Source organism: Pundamilia nyererei, unplaced genomic scaffold (genome assembly GCF_000239375.1).
Source record: "Pundamilia nyererei isolate P.nyererei 1_Seehausen unplaced genomic scaffold, PunNye1.0 scaffold00336, whole genome shotgun sequence".
In the NCBI taxonomy this organism is placed as follows: Eukaryota; Metazoa; Chordata; class Actinopteri; order Cichliformes; family Cichlidae; genus Pundamilia; species Pundamilia nyererei.
In genome coordinates this window covers 272,277-288,558 of record NW_005187737.1, presented here as the reverse complement: position 1 = coordinate 288,558, position 16,282 = coordinate 272,277, and the positions used below count along the sequence as shown (strand labels likewise).

At 42.8% G+C, this 16,282-nt stretch overlaps 1 protein-coding gene and 2 non-coding genes across 3 annotated transcripts; all 3 read left to right on the top strand.

Annotated features, from left to right (window-relative positions):
* Window positions 1–5,114: 5,114 nt before the first annotated feature.
* trnan-guu (transfer RNA asparagine (anticodon GUU)) lies at window positions 5,115–5,188 on the top strand. The gene has a single exon. It is a non-coding gene; the product is annotated as a tRNA-Asn (tRNA).
* Window positions 5,189–5,531: 343 nt separating this feature from the next.
* On the top strand, window positions 5,532–5,605 carry trnan-guu (transfer RNA asparagine (anticodon GUU)). Its single transcript has one exon. It is a non-coding gene; the product is annotated as a tRNA-Asn (tRNA).
* Window positions 5,606–6,262: 657 nt separating this feature from the next.
* Window positions 6,263–15,840, top strand: ccs (copper chaperone for superoxide dismutase). Its single transcript, XM_005751978.1, has 8 exons — window positions 6,263–6,430; window positions 6,619–6,691; window positions 8,763–8,900; window positions 9,658–9,832; window positions 11,229–11,289; window positions 11,655–11,732; window positions 11,809–11,912; window positions 14,480–15,840. The coding sequence occupies exons 1-8, from the start codon at window positions 6,302–6,304 to the stop codon at window positions 14,637–14,639; spliced, it is 918 nt and encodes a 305-aa protein (XP_005752035.1). The 5' UTR covers window positions 6,263–6,301; the 3' UTR covers window positions 14,640–15,840.
* The last annotated feature ends 442 nt before the right edge of the window (window positions 15,841–16,282 follow it).

Genomic DNA, 16,282 nt, shown 5'->3' with positions numbered 1-16,282 from the left:
CACACTATATTAAAAGCAGGCGTGATTCTTTCATGCAAATCACTGCATGGCCTCACAGACACTTCTAGAAATCGGTGTCTGTGAACCCAGCTCTCTGTGCCATTAAAGATATGTCATGCACACAGGAAGCCAGGGTTGACAAATTAAATGTAAACATGCACACTGAAGCATGTCGGGCAGTATCCTAGCATCGTTTTCAACACGGTAATGAATCCTATTTATTTGACTGCAATAGAGAATGCCTGGACCTCTCACTGGTTTTCCTCTTGCAGCTTGTTGCTGGCTGTAACGGCTTTCTTTCCCTTGGCAGAAGCTGCCGTTTTAGGCAAAACCTCTAAAATCTCACTGTACACCAATAAGGATGTTTAAAAAAGAACTTTTTTAAAGGAGTCCCAGTGGGTCGAGCCTGTTCAACTGTGCAATATGATGAATGGATTCTGTTGGTGGCCTTCAAGTGTTTCTGCGGCATCTGTATATATATATTAAGTTTACTTGTGTCTGCAGCCACAGGAGGGTCAGAAAGCTCAGCTGCTGGCGGAAGATTAGAAAGCACCTTATCTCTGGGAGAATAAACTGAATATTTAAAGTACTGTGCAAAAGTATCAAGTCCTCATTTCTTTATATTTCACCAAGAAATTCGTGAAGTGGTTTATTAAAACAAAACATGAGCAAACATACAGGAAATATGTAGGTGAAAACGGAGAATGTACAACTCTGGTGAGCTTAAAAGTCAATATTTGGAATGCAAACCTTTATTCTTTAATGCAGTGTGAACTCTTTTTCTCTAAGTGCTCTTCAGGAATAGTTCTCCAGACTACTGACATTGATTTTCAATCCAGTTCTTGTGTAATTTGGCACACCTCAGCCTGTTCTCGCTGTTTCCCTTCCTTAAGAACACCTTCTTGACAGCCACCCTTCCACTGAGACCATGTCTGATGAGGCTTCAGTGAACAGTCGATGGATTGGCTGGACTATTTTTTTTTCTCCTCCTATTTCTTAAGGATGTAACTTTCACATACTGTTCACCTGCTGTACACAGTCTAAACTAAACCTGCAAAGACATGTAGCCCCTGGTTCTTATTTGTATTAAGATAATAAACAATTCTATTATATCTGAGCTTCCTGGAGGATTCTTTCTGCACTGAGGAGACATGTTCTTGTCAAAATGTTATACAGTGTAGATTTTCTTTGGTGGTTTCAAAAGATAAAAATAAGATAGTGATAACGCCTCTTATCTGCCATTTGTTCACATGCACTGGGTCTGCATACAAAGCAAATCTGATGCGCAGAGCTTAGAGTCAAAGCCAAATAAATTTATATTTATATACAAATACAAACCAAAGTGCACAGTGAGGTAAAGTAAGGGGACACAATTTCAAGTAATTTCAATTATGAAACATTAATTCCCATACTGCACTTAAAGGACAAGTATGAAAAGATATGTATTGCACTCCTGGATGAGATAGATTTTGTCTGTATTTTAGGGGTTTTTTCACCAACAGTCTGACTTTTGTTGGAAAGAAGCTCTTGTGGAAGCGTGTCGTATGCGTTGCCAGTTCTTCTCACCCCGTGGTGAACTGGCAACCTGTCCAGGGTATGTGTTGTCACTCTGTGACAGCTGGACACCGCCGCCCTGGTGGCAATGAACTAAAGTCTGTCCAACCAGCAAAAGTGATGGTGAAGCCTCTTAGTGTCTCGTGCACACTTTTAGAATTGGATGCACGTTCACGCTCGTCGAGGCAGGGATTTTTACTTGTGTGGGGTAACCCACCACACTGTGGAGCAACTATGCTATGGGCTTTAACCAGCTGAGAGTTACATGAGAATGTCCAGTTCCAGCAGATAGCTGCACCTCCCTGCTTCTGCTCCTGCTGGAGGTTTCAGGAGTTGTTCCTACCTCCCTACTGGATAACAATTAACCAGAGTATTGGAACTAGCTCTTTAATAAAGTGGGTTCTTTGTCGGTAAATTACTTTTCAATGACGCTTCTTCTCAATTAGTTATATATAAACTATAATAAACCAAACTGAATTCGTTACACATTAATTTGATTTGTGTACTTAAAAAAACATAATAACGACATCCTTGTGAGTGCCTTAATACGCCCTATTATGACGAATGGTGTGAGCTGTAAAAACTGTGCCGCTCGCCACGGAGGCCGAAGCATTTCCTTTCTCCCCAGCCTTTGATTACCTCTGTCTTTGTATTCATTGTTAGATTTAAACGCATGAGTTGGTTGCTGTGTGCGAGTCCTCTCTACCTCTCCGTTTCTCCCTGGCTCTAAAAATAAAGATTTGCTTGCTTTGCGGTAATCAATGAAACGGGAGCTGCTCCACCCACTTGAAATATTTAATAAGAAAGTACAACAGACTGCAGGTCAGTTTTTAATAGGCCCGTGTAGGATGGGATATAGGGCCTCATTTATTAGCACAGATAAAACCTCTACTGTTCCAAACGGGCCTGTCAACACATCCTGTCAGCACTGCTTCGCACTGCCGTCCAAACACACTCACACACGCATTCCCACACTCCTCTTTGTCATCTTTCTTATTTTTCCCACAGCTGCCTTCTCACATTTGCGTTGCCTTGTCTCCTCTCTCGTCTTTTTCTCATTTGCTCCTTCCAGCAGACACATTTTTTTCCTCCAACTAATTTCACCATCTCCTGTCCTCTTACCTCGCTCCTTTGTTCTCTCTCGCTAAATCTGCTCTGGACGATGTTCGAGTAGTTATTAGGTTTCCTGCCGCTTCCTCGCTGTCTTGTGCCTGTTTCTGTATGTGTGTGTTAATGAAATCCCCACCACCACCACCACCCACTCCCCTGGGCTCAGGTGGCACTCCTTTGACCGGCGAGCTCAGTGCTGCGGCTCAACATGAGGGCAAAGGTTGTAACCAGTTTCCCATTTACTGAATAAATTAGCTGTGTGGGCAGTGTGTGTGTGTGTGTGAGAAAAAGGCTGCTCGGCACACACAAAAATGGCTGCACTCGTGTTTTCTGCCTGGCGCACACTGGCTCGGCCCTCTTAAAGGATATGGTCATATTACTCGGCACGGGGTCAAAGGTCAAAGCCAGCGAGGCACCCGATACAGAAGACGCTGTGTTCTCGCTGAGCTGCCGCTCGGCTTTCTTCTGTGTAAGACATCGGCCTCTCTGTGTTGTTTTGACACAATGATCGTCCTGTTTTGGGATCGACACACCGCGCGCACGAGCCTACGTCCGCAGTGGCGAATGTGTGTCACTCTCTATACTTACACGCCCAAATTTAGTTGGAGAAGGTTTCATTTTCATAGCTTTTATTTTAGACCTGTGACCCAGATTTTCTGACATCATCCCACGTCCCCATGGCTCGCCTATGCTATCAAAAGTATTACAGAGAGCCATGCACTATATTGCCAAAAGTATTCACTCGTCTGCCTTCGCACGTATATCAATTCAAGTGACGTGTCATTCTTAATCCGTAGGGTTTAATATAATGTCAGCCCACTGTTTGCAGGTATAACAGCTTCAGCTCTTCTGAGAAGTCTTTCTACAAGGTTTAGGGGTGTTTATGGGGACTTTTGACCAGTTTTGATCAACCCTACACAACGATTCCCCCTTCACCAAACATTACACTTGGCACAATGCAGTCAGACAAGGACTGTTCTCCCGGCAACTGTCAGACTCGTCAATCACATCACCAGATGTAGAAACGGGATTGGTCGTCTCCGCTGCTCTACACCAGTTTCACTTTGTTATATACCACAAAACAGCTGACTGTGGAATATTTAGTAGTAAGGAAATTTCACGGAGTACACTGAGCTCCTGAGCGAGCCGTTCTTTCTCTAATGTTTGTAGAAGCAGTCTGCATGCCTCGGTGTTTGGTTTTATACACCTGTGACCACTGAAGTGGTTGAAACAGCAGAAACACCAGCAGGCGATGGCCTCCTCATGAACCTCCAAAAATCTGGGAACAGGGCATCTAGTTTCGAGGTGATCTCTCCTGTGCCGTATGTAGAGCTTTAATGCATAGTGTATCATATTTGACAGTTTCTGTGAGTTTTTGAGAACATATCATCCGTGTGGGTTTTATTTCCCCACTAAAAACCGAAAAAAATTGCACATTACATTTTTAAACAATAAATTTCACAAAAAGGAGCAAATATGATACAAAGAATATAGATTTTCGTTGTCAGAAGGTTAAATAAACACTCAATTATTTAATGGTTTGGGCTTTAAAGGGTTAATCCGCAATAATCGATACAGCCTGTAAAACTGAACTGGAGGACCAGTAAGCAGAGGGTAAATCTAATCTTATATCTTCTGCTGCCAGCTGTTCCTGTCCTTCCACAGTCCTTCCATATCTTCATAATGTTCCTTGACTGTTTCAGTGTGCTCTCCTCTCATTACCACATTAATACATTGTCTGATAATTGTGACTCACTGTGGCTATAGGATTTTTTTTTATTAGTTCAGTAAGGAATGAAAATCAGCTTAAATGGATTTGATGGATGTAATGGTTTAAATGTGACAAATCCCACAGGAGAAGCCATCCTTTAAAAATCGTTTTGCTGTTGTTCTGCCAGATCAATCCAGAGAGCCGGCAGTTTAAGCCAGTATTGAATTTTTGCATAAACACTACAGGATATCTTGACTTTGTTAATCCTGTGTAGTTGTTTAAACTGTAATTGTAGCTCAAATCAATTTCAAGCATTCAACATTTTTATGTCACCATTCTGTCTATTGATATTAACAATTAGTAAACATTTCAGTGTAACACAGTACAGCATTTGCATCCAGTACTGCTGACCCATCATTTCCTTATGTTTTAATAGGGAAATTGGCCATAGGTCCATTGATTGACAGTTTGTTTACCAAGCTTCTAACAACCTTGAAAGTCCACATGTATTTTCCAACTCAGTCTGAACTCTCTTAGGCAGCTTTGTAGTCATTTCTGTAAGTAGTTTTTTGGGAATAGTTCTCCAGGCTTCTTGAAGGACATTCAAAGCTCTTCTTCTTGCTTCTGCCTTTTGTTCTGGAGGCCTGAACATGGTGTTCGTTTGTCTGCAAATGCACACTGACCGGCAACGTAGAACGAGAACACTGGTGGACAAAGCCCCGTCTGCCGTGCACCGTCAGTCTCTGTGGCGCAATCGGTTAGCGCGTTCGGCTGTTAACCGAAAGGTTGGTGGTTCGAGCCCACCCAGGGACGAGCGCTTTTTGTGCTTTTGAGCATAAAGCACAGAACACACGCCTAATGCCAATTTTGCTTTATACGCAGCGGTAACGTTGACATCTTTGCTTACTTAAAAGTAACAACAAGCTTTTTTGCTAGACTTAGCGATATCGTTTCATTAAATATATAAATTTAAAAATACATTTATAAATGTATCAATATAAATGTATTTAGCCAAAAACGCCAGAATCCCAGGTTAAAGCTCACAAAACTTTTTCAGCAACCATCCAGCAGCTGATAAGCGACGATACTCAGCCCTACTTACCAGTGACATGATCGAAACCATGAGAAGACGAGAAATGTATTATTGGCTGCAACAGTCTCTGTGGCGCAATCGGTTAGCGCGTTCGGCTGTTAACCGAAAGGTTGGTGGTTCGAGCCCACCCAGGGACGAGCAATTTTTGTGTTTAGGAGCAAATGTAGTTTTGTGAAAGGCTGCTCAAAACAGTGTCTAAAGCTAAAATAGAATATAAAGATATATATTTTTGCTAAGTTGTGTATTACGTGCAGTCACATCACTGCTTCATCTCTTATAAAATCTAAATAAATCGGTTTTGATAACCGAAATTTCCTGTATATAATCTTTTAAGAAGTTTCAGATTCCGATGCTGGTTTTATTATTACATTATCATACCAATTAACTGGTGTAAAGTAAGTGGTTATATAATGATATAATTACAAGTGCAGTTTTTAAATAGTTTCAGATAATTAATTGACAATAATTGGATTATGTGCATGTGATCAGTGTACATAGATTTGATTAGATTGATTATGTGCTCTACATTAATATACTACAACATTAAAATATGTCTATGTATATAATTTGGGTAAGACTCTGAAAAGTAGCTTTTACTGTTTATATTTAAGCAGCGTATTTTAACTAGATTTGAGTAAAACATTTTTTGTTACGCTAAATATTTATTTTATTTTCCGAGGATTTAATTGAAGAATAACATCACTTAGCGCTCTCTTAATAAAGCCAAACACTTCTCCTGTGAAGTGTTCTTCGTGTAAAACAGGAGGCTGCAGTACCAGCTGGTGGACACTTGACGGCGGCAACGGGCGGAACGTCACTCTGACCTCACAAACATGGCGGCGCCCATTAGCAAACATTGTATTTCCGTTTCTCGAAAAGTGGGAAGTTTTCTGTTTAATTCAGTGTTCATTGCCCAGGCGGCGCACTGCTCTAACAACATGGACTGTCAGAGGCCCACAAAGGTTTGTCGGCACATTTTACCCTCTGTAAACCCGTTTTTTTGTTGTGTGGTGACGTTATTTTACGTTTTTGCGTTAAACATGAGTTTGCGAGCTGAAGCCGCTTTACCGCGGCGTCGCCGTCCTACGCAGTTTGCTGTGCACTTGTCAGGTGGCTCCAGCTGTTTTAATGTCCGCTCTGTCCTCCACAGCTGGAGTTTGCGGTGCAGATGACGTGTGAAAGCTGCGGGGAGAAAGTCAGAGCAGCTCTGGAGGGCAAACCAGGTGAGCAAGCACATGTAGAAAGAGCTGCTGACCCCCACTGCATTGTTTACTTTCCTACAAACAGGGACTGCTGAAGTTTTCTGCATCCTACGCACTTAAAAGTGCAGTACAAACGCTGGTTAGCATGATTTTGCATTTCAATATTAAAGTAAACTCATTACACTAAGCAACAAGTGATGTTTCCAGAAAGATCCTGCATTTTTCTGCAGCGCCCACTGAACTCTAAGGGAGCATTAGTCATATAGTAGAGACGGTGTCATTTCAGCTGCTTCATCTTAACTGAATGCTGAGGCACTTCCATCAGTGCAGGCGAGTGTGTAATGCAACACATATGAAGCATCCTGTTTCCTGTTAAGTGAGTCAAACCATATTGAGCACCGAGCAATCCACAACTTTATAAGAAAAAATGATTTGATTTGTGATTTGGAGATGATGGTATTTCATACTGAGTGACCAGAATGGACAGAATTAGTAATGAGTACATCAGAGGGAAAGCTGAAGGTTTGGCCGTTTGGTGACAAAGGCTGGAAGACGAGGCTGAGATGGTTTGGACATGTGCAGATAGGGCTGTGCGATATGACCAAACTCTCATATCCCGATATAAGAATTATATCGTCTGATAACGATATAAATCACAAAAATTTAACATTTTCTGTAAATTCTGTGAATCTCGGGCAGCTCGACTTGCGTGAAGTGTTTCCAGCTGCGCGTCATGTAGCTGGAGTCGAGTGTTTTAACAGATGCATGAAACGATACATTTTTAGACATAAGTTGTAAATGCCGCAGTTTTCTTTGTGAGCATTCATTACGCGGCGTGCTGCGGGGAAAAGCCTGTTCTAATGTTTGAGTGTAATGTTTATTTTTTAGCACCTGGTGGCTCTTTTTTGCTTCTCATCCGTAAATAATCTGCTCTTTCATGTGATTCAGTTTATTTTGAAAAGTCTCAACAGGATCTTGAGCTTTATTGTGAAAGGTTTATGTGGAACATAAACAAGCGGACACGCGATGGTGTTACAGTCATTGTTGCTAACCACAACGCATAAAAACAGGCGCTTGTCCGTCCCTAGTGTGGTTATATTAAATATAAGAGAAAGAGAGAACTTTAAGAAATTAATATAGCCACTGCAGTGACCATCAAAACAATGAAAAAATATTGTTGTAAACAGTTTATTTTGCGACACCACGAAACAAACTATAGCATAAAATGAAACATAGACGTTTTTATATCATCATCCGATATATATCGTTATATCGAACAGCCCTATGTGCAGAGGAGGGATAGTGGATATAATGGACAAAGGATGTTGAAGGAAAAGAGGAAGATCACAGAGGTGATCATGGATGTAGTGAAGATACACGCAGGTGTTGGTGTGATAGAGGTGGATGTTAATGCTGGGTGAGATGGAAGCAGATGGTCTGCTGTGGCGACCCCTTAAGGGAGCAGCTGAAACAACAACATAACTTTGAAGAGAGAAAAACAACAGCCATTAATCTCACCACAACTAATAAAACTCTTATCAGGAAATAACATTCATGGTTCTGTCTCCAGCAAGTGTTGGATGTTATTAGAAAACAATAAAGCTTTAACATTTTCACAATAACAAACCAGCTATAGACTACATATTATACAGATATAAACAAGAAAATGTAGACACAACCCAATAAAAAAATAAAACCTTGCTAGTACCAGGTTGGACCAATTTATTTCCAGAACTGCTTTAATTCTTTGTGACACAACAAGGTGCTAGAAACATTCCTCAGAGGTTTTGGTCCACATGACAGCAACACATCCACGATTTGAATCTCCTCCTCCACCACATCACAAAGGTGCTCGATTAGACAGAGAGCTGGTGACTGTGGAGGTCGTTGAATAAGTGTACCTAATGAGGGTAGATTTTCATTGATATAGATCAGTGTAAAGCAGTAAATCTAAGAAAATGAAAATTAGATAAATCCTAGGCAAACTGTTTCTGTTTTTAGATTATTCGCATCGCTGAATGTTCTCCTCAGCTGTCTGCATTCGTGTTATTCTCCGTCTGTCTGTCTGATGATGGTTTTGGTGTGTTTGCAGGCGTGAACTCGGTCAGTATTGATGTCGGTCAGGAGCAGGTGCTGGTGGAATCTGCTCTGACCAGTGCAGAAGTGCAGGCCCTGATAGAGAGCACCGGACGGAGGGCCGTGCTGAAGGGCATCGGAGGATCAGAGCAAGGTGAGGAGGAACGGCAGCAGGAGCTGCACGTGCCTGCGCTGAAGCTTTCCAGTACCACAGCTGAGTCGGATTTATAGTCCTGTTTAATCTTGGGAAGAGTGCAAGAGTCCATGTACCAAACTGTAGACCGTGCAGGCAAAATACAGCTGATTAAATGTAATATTTGAAAAATGTAGTTCCCACTTATTTTGATGAATTAAAAACCGGGTGAATGCAGATAATATTTAGCCAGGTATTTGGGCCATTCCTTGCAGATATTCAGCGCGGTACAGTGTGGTAACTTTGAGTTGATTTATCGGACTTCCTGCTAAACAAAGATGCCTCATAAAACAGCCAAAATGGAGTTTCATTAGTTGAACCTCTGTTTGTGGTAGCAAGTCTCAGTCAGATACATTCTGCTGATCCAATCACAGGTCAGTAACCGTGTGATTGCATGCACTGAGGGCAGTTTATGATTTAAACATGGACTAAATATCAGCTGATCTGCTTTAAAGTGTGAACACAAAGATCATCCTGACTACACCGGAGACCTCCGAGCCTTGTCTTCCATCCTTACTTAATCTGTGAAGCACAGCACTATAAGATAGGCACTCAGCCCCACAACCTAGCACAGTCTGCCTCTCTCTGTAGCTTTAAACTGGTTCATTTTATGTTGAGCTCACAGCTCCCTACAGATAAAATCTAATGTGAAGCAGTCTGATCACAGCACTACCCCAACACAAGTAAGTGCTTCACCCTCTCTGTTTTTCCGTGGCAGATCTGGGTGCAGCGGTGGCCATGTTAGCCGGTGCCGGATCGATTCAGGGGGTGGTGCGTTTCCTGCAGCTGTCCGAGGAACGCTGCCTGATTGACGGGACCATTGACGGGTTGGAGCCCGGACCCCACGGTCTCCACGTTCACACGCTGGGGGACCTCACACTGGACTGCCTCAGGTTAGACCAGTGTTTCATACCAGTTTCATCAGCTCATCAGCATCGTGTAGAGTGTGAAGGAGATGGGGAGTCATTGGTGATTTACACTTTTCCTAAGCTCAACCCTGGAAAGAGTCATGGTTATGAGTCTCGGGCCTTTTCACACCCATAGTTCGTTTACTCTGGTCCGAATCAGTTGACGAGTTTGTAAACTTTTAGCTTTTCTCTGCGGTTTGGTTTCTTTTCCCGCAAAGAAAAATCTGTGTGGTCTGACCTGTGATGTGAAAGAACAAAAAACGGGGTTTGTGGTACCGAGGCAAGCGATGACCTTCAAAACTCCCACGCATACGTACGGGCTTATGTTACAGCTGTCAGTTTTAATTATCTCATCTGTGTCTCTGAGGGACATTGTATACTGTTGTACCCATGAGCCTCAGCTCTTATTGCCTCGGAGAAGACGGCAGCGAGAGATGAAATTATTGTGTAATGTAATTATGGTTTTAATTAAAAACAGGGCTTTAGCGGAGTTCATCTGAAATCCCGCTGATTTAACGTGTTAATGGGACAGTGTGTCATTTTAAGCTTCCACTTGTCAGTTTAGGCTCAGTAATTCAATTAACCGAGCGCATATTGACGGGCGGCGTTAACTGTTGCTCACAGGCGTGTAGCTTTAGCATTTTTATTCTTTGTTGACGCCGTCCTGCAGAGATGTAAAACGTATCGGACATCAGGGGGAGTAAAATACGCTCGTGTGAAGTCTTTGTCGTCAAACTCACAAATGAGAAAACTGAGGGACAGATCCATCCATCATCAAGTCCCTCACACCTCTACCTGTTTTCATTACTTTCTGCCTTATACACTCACCAGACATTTCATTAGGTACACCTAGACTCCCTTTTTCCTTCAGAGCCGATCAGACCAGGCGACGTTCTTCTGATCTTCTCTCGTCCAGTTATAGTGACTCAGGCCTGATTTAGGCTTCTGTAGAGGATCTTTATGGAGCCTATGATGTAACCTGCGTTACAAGTGGCGGACATGCTGGCATTTATGCTTGTGCTGGCGTGTTACATGTTAATTGCCATGTGTTCGTGTAATGTAAAGCTAACCGATGGAAACAAATAAAATGTTGCCATTGTTTTCCTCCTCGGCCCCCGTTCTTTGTTACTTTTACTATTTTAGTAACTGTTGCCGTCTTATCAACTTGAACCAGTCTGACCTCTGAAATCAACAGTAAGGTGTTTTCTCCCACCGCTCACCAGATGCTACAGTATATTAAACATGGCCAAAGTTTAAGTAGGAAACACCCCGGACAGTCTATACCAACTCCAACAATAACATTATGGAAGGTGGAGATGATGATCATGGATCCCTTTTATAGAGAGATGCTCAAACTAATCATGCTCTCCTTTCTCTGCAGTTGTGGAGAGCACTATAACCCCTTTGGGAGACAACACGGCAGTCCAGAGGACTCCGACAGGGTACGATAAATTACTTCTTTAGCTCGCTCTAAAATAACCTCTCCATAAAGTCATTCATTTTCATAAGTAGAGCGATCAGCAGTGCTAGGATCCTTGTGTCATAAATTCAGACTGTACCTCCTTCTGGCTTGTATTAAAATGTCAGCGGAGGCCAAATGCGAGATGCGATAACCCGCTCAGATTGCCAAACACGTCCCGGAGGAGCCGTTTTGGGCTCTTCTGCTCCAGGTGCTAAATTTTAAATGAAGTGTGTGAAAGAGTTGTAACTCTGCCATGCTGTTAACTCCTTATTTTTTAATAGTTTTATACTTCACTGAACCACTTGACGTACAGTTAAGTTTTCACAGGTACTGTTTTGTACACAGCATGTCGGCGATCTGGGAAATGTCATCGCTGGACCAGACGGGAGAGCCTCATTTAGACTGGAGGACGGTCAGCTTAAGGTAACACAGAGTTATATTTGGCACTCGTACTTAGCCACAGGAGCTGAACAGCGTGCCTTGGTCTGTTTGCTTCCAGGTGTGGGATGTGATTGGTCGATCACTGGTTGTGGACGCAGGTGAGGACGACCTGGGTCGAGGAGGTCACCCTCTCTCCAAACAGACTGGGAACTCTGGAGAAAGGTGGGTGTGAAGGTGGTTTGTGTTAAACATGCGTAGCTTCAGGCTGGTTTCCAGTTCATTCATGGATTCACTTTGCTTTACATCACAAAACAGCAGTTATCGGCCGTTTTCATCACCCACCATTGAAGCCAATTTTCTTCGACAACAAGTAAATTATTTACTTTGTAAAATGTGAAGAAAATAAATATTTCGTGCTCACTATACTGTTGGGACATCAGCAATACATTAGCATTATTGCTGAAAAACGAAGTAACCAGTTAGCATTAAAAAGATTTGTGCTAACTTTGCTCACCTTTTATGACAGTTTGAGCAAAAAATCTCCAGAATCATCCATCCAACCTGTTTCCACCACCTATGTGTTCTGGTCACGGGGAAACTATCTAAGCAGAGATGCCTCCGAGACCTCCATCTCCCCAGCAACTCCCTCCAGCTCTACTAGGAGGACCCTGAGGCATCGCCAAGCCAAATGAGAGATATAATCTCTCAGTTTGATCTGGGCTTTCTCCCACATTGCCTAAAACTCCTCACCTAGGAAGCATCCAGGAGGCATCCTAGTAAAACCAAACCACCTCAGCTGTCTCCTTTCAATGTGGGCTCGCAGCCTCTCTACCCGTCTCTAAAGGAGATCCTTGACATCCTTTGGAAGAATCTCATATCCGTTGATTAATCACAACTCATAGCCTCAGGTGAGGGTAGGAATGTAGATCCGGCGATAAGTAAATAAAGTAGCTTCACTTTCACGCTTGGCTCTCTCTTCCTCACAGCAGACCAGTAGAGCATCCATGTTCCTACAGATGTGACTTGGAACTTCTCCACTGCTGACAGTAACTCATCCCAACTCAGAGCGGGCCCTCCTAACTCCACTGGCTGAGAACCACAGCCTCAGACTGGGAGCTGCGTGTTTTCATCCCAGCATCTTCACATAGTTTTCCATCCTCTGCCTGCCAGAGCTGAAACACGAATTAGTGAATGAAGTCATGATACAAATCTTTTTTTTAAGCAAATATTCGTTCTAACAAAAACAGATTTTTGACAAGCTCTGGATCAAAGCTAAGCTAATGAGGAAGTGTTGGTTCAAAGCAGGAGTACGTTGGTAGTCCGTGGAGAGCTCCAGGCTATCTGTCTACCTCCAGAGAGCGTCTGTTGTCAGATGGGTGCAGTATCAAAAATATGTGGTGCAGCCAGTCTGTTGCTGTTTCATCTGAACAATGAAAAGCGTTCACTGCAGCCACTCCCTGTGCTGCTCAAGCTGTACTTTACTATCTTTGATGGGTTTTTCCACACTTGTCCCACTCCTGGTGAGCTCCACTGTCACCTCATTCCCTGTTCAGGCCCACTTGTCAACAAATCAACATTCAGACTCCACCCACCCCCACAAACCACTCCTCTATGACTGCAACACCTCTCTACATACCTGTGAGAGAGAGAGAGAGAAACCCCAGAAAGCAGCTGGACTACACCACCTGTCTCCATCCACGCCGAAGCACCACATCCTCCTGTCTCCAGAGTCACCTTCAGCACCTCAGTGGAGACGCGTCATGAGCCAGCCTGCTTCAAAGCCCCGACCATTACTGCTGTGCTGAGTCCATCCTCACCTCCATGATTACCATCTGGTGCTCAAGGACAGAGTCTGACGGCAGCGTGGCATCTGTTCCACCGAGAGGGCGATTCACTGCAAACAGCCTTCTCTGCAAGACCCTGCATGCTTCCAGGACCCGAGGCAGGCAACAAACATGGTTCCTGTCCCTCCTGCATTGGTCATAGAGTTTTTGAGTCGTACAGTGTGCCTAAAATAATATTTGCATATCCAAATGACGTGTGTATATAAGAGCTGTTAGTTCTGTTATTAGTAACGAGAGGAGGAGAAACAGATTTGTCAGACTGCTGTAAATTTCCTGGCCACCTGTAGACTATCTGCTAGTTTTATTAAAGCCCTCTAATGTTAAACGCTCTACTCTGCTGCAGCACTCGAAGCTTTATACAACGTGCCCCCATCGCTCATTCACACCCATACAAGCACTTTTTTTTCACCCGAGTGCTTTCTATCTAACATTCACACTTCAGTGAATGCATCGGAGAGCAACTTAGGGGGTCAGTATCTTCAGTATTTTGCCCAAGGATACTTTGGCATGTAAAGAGGAGCAGCCTGGGCTCAAATCACCTGCCTTCTAATTAGTCGATGGCTGCTGTAGCTTCTGAACTACTCTTAATAGCTGGGTAACTCCTCTGTAACTCCTGTAGACTGCCAGTGTTACAGAGGTCCTCTGCACCTTTGTTCAAGACCAGGAAATGTTTGTTTTCACTGACTGACTAGTGTTTGATTGCTGGCATCGCCCAGTTCTGTGCCAGTAATCCTTTCACCTGGATATCAGTCATGACCACAGCACTAACTCAGTGTTTTTGTGATTAATTAACTAAAATCTCAAAACTTAAATAATGAAAAATGCAATGTGACGTAACGCTGGTATCAAAATTATTATTTCAGGCACTTTAAATTGGTCAACTGTAGGTATTTTAAATTTCTTTGTTCTTTTTTGTTTTGTTGTTTTTGTTTTTTCCCTGTGCAGGCTGGCCTGTGGGATCATCGCCCGATCGGCGGGACTTTTCCAAAATCCCAAACAGATTTGTGCCTGCGACGGCGTCACGCTGTGGGAGGAGAGAGACCGGCCAATAGCCGGGAAAGGTCGGAGCAAGAACAACCCGGAGACACCGGCGGCACACCTGTGAACCTCTCAAACCTCTGGACACTGATGAGAGTTTGAACAAGGGGAACAAAAAGCGTCTCGAAGAGAAATGCAGATTGTGTTTCTCGGCGGAGCGCGAGTGCTGACGCGAGGAAGACAGAGTCCTGAAGATTACTGCACTGATGACCAAACAGCAATGAATGGACTTAATTTTGTGAAAATGCTCTTTGTGATCGAATCAAACGCTCTCTGCAGTTGCTGTTTAATGTTTTTCTGAGCATTTTAAACATGTCACCTCCTCAGCAGGATGTCTGTAAATGTTTTCTCAGCTACAGATTTAATTTCTCTGTGTTGCCGTCCACTTGCAGGGACATGTGAGTAATTATATAAGCCTCTCTAAAGCACTTGTCATCTCCACATATTTGAGTTTTATTAAGTAGAAAAATTAAAGAGGATGTGATGCGGAAGATTATTATGATTGCTCATAGGTGGGTCACAAGTAATGATATTTGTTTTAAGTAGAATATGCAAAAAGTTGTTGGAAAACCAAATCCTGAAATTCCAGGATCGCTGAGATGTGTGTGTTTGATTTTAAAAAATATTTAGAAAAAATCTGTGATGAAGGGGGAGACCGTCCCTCTCTTTGGGATCGACTCTGCAGGAGAGTTTAAAACGAGCCCAGGAGGGAGAGTGAAATTCCTTCCAGAGTGAAAGGGGGCGAGGAGGGGGGGGTTAAAAAGTGACAGAGGGAGTCCTTGAAGGATTGTGTGCTCAGCTGTTTTTCTTTCCAACATGGAGAGTGAGGTTAGTGTTCCTTTATCACTGCTGCAGAGGGCGTTTGAGCCACACAGAGAGGGCAGCTGACAATCTCAGACACCCCCTCTCTGTTATCTTTTAGGAAAGTCGGACGGGTGAATCATGAAGTTGTCCAAACTGCTGCCCCTGCATATACCTCAGCCACATGTTGGTGCGCTGTCTGTGTCTGTGGCACATTTTGGATTGATTTTTTTTTCCTCCAAATCGAGCATCTGTCTTGTTCTGCTGATGCTCGAATAAGTTTATTGAATTTCCCAGTAAATGTTCTGTCATTGTCCCTTTCTGTTTGAAGTGGCTGGGCTTTGAATGAAGACTCATTGTTATAGCTGGACACCCAAAAACAGCTGTATTTTTTTTAATCTAATATCAAAGCAGGAAGCACAAATCCAAATGTTTGATTTACAGCTAAATAAATCAGCACAACTACGGATCAGTTAATTAGTGTGTCTTTTTAATTGGGACCACTAGTGCTGTGTGATACTGTAAATACAGGGCCAGGATTACTGATACCGATACTTTTAACCTATAAAGGCAGCTTATGTATTAGAGAGCAGTGTGTCATGCTTTATGAGATGAATCATCATCAGTCTGCAAAATCTGCACACGTCAGTGACCTAAAAACATAGATTTTCACAATACACAATAGTCTATTACCACACGCTTCAAATGTGGGTTTTGGCGACCTGAAACATAAATGTTTCTGAAGCAGCTTGTCTTGTTTAAATTTGCTATGGGCTATAAATAAAATAATAAAATAGGGTTTTGGACACTTTCCTCTAACACACACCACCACCTATCTAATAATAAATAAATAAATACATAACACAATTCTATGGGCTACATACTCAACAAATAATACGTAAAAATATC

Excerpts from the sequence above, each read along its gene's own strand:
- ccs (XM_005751978.1), top strand. The coding sequence starts at position 6,302 with ATGGCGGCGCCCATTAGCAAACATTGTATTTCCGTTTCTCGAAAAGTG. Across the intron at positions 6,692-8,762 it reads AGCTCTGGAGGGCAAACCAG|GCGTGAACTCGGTCAGTATT; the intron begins GTGAGCAAGCAC and ends GTGTGTTTGCAG. Across the intron at positions 11,733-11,808 it reads TGGAGGACGGTCAGCTTAAG|GTGTGGGATGTGATTGGTCG; the intron begins GTAACACAGAGT and ends GTTTGCTTCCAG.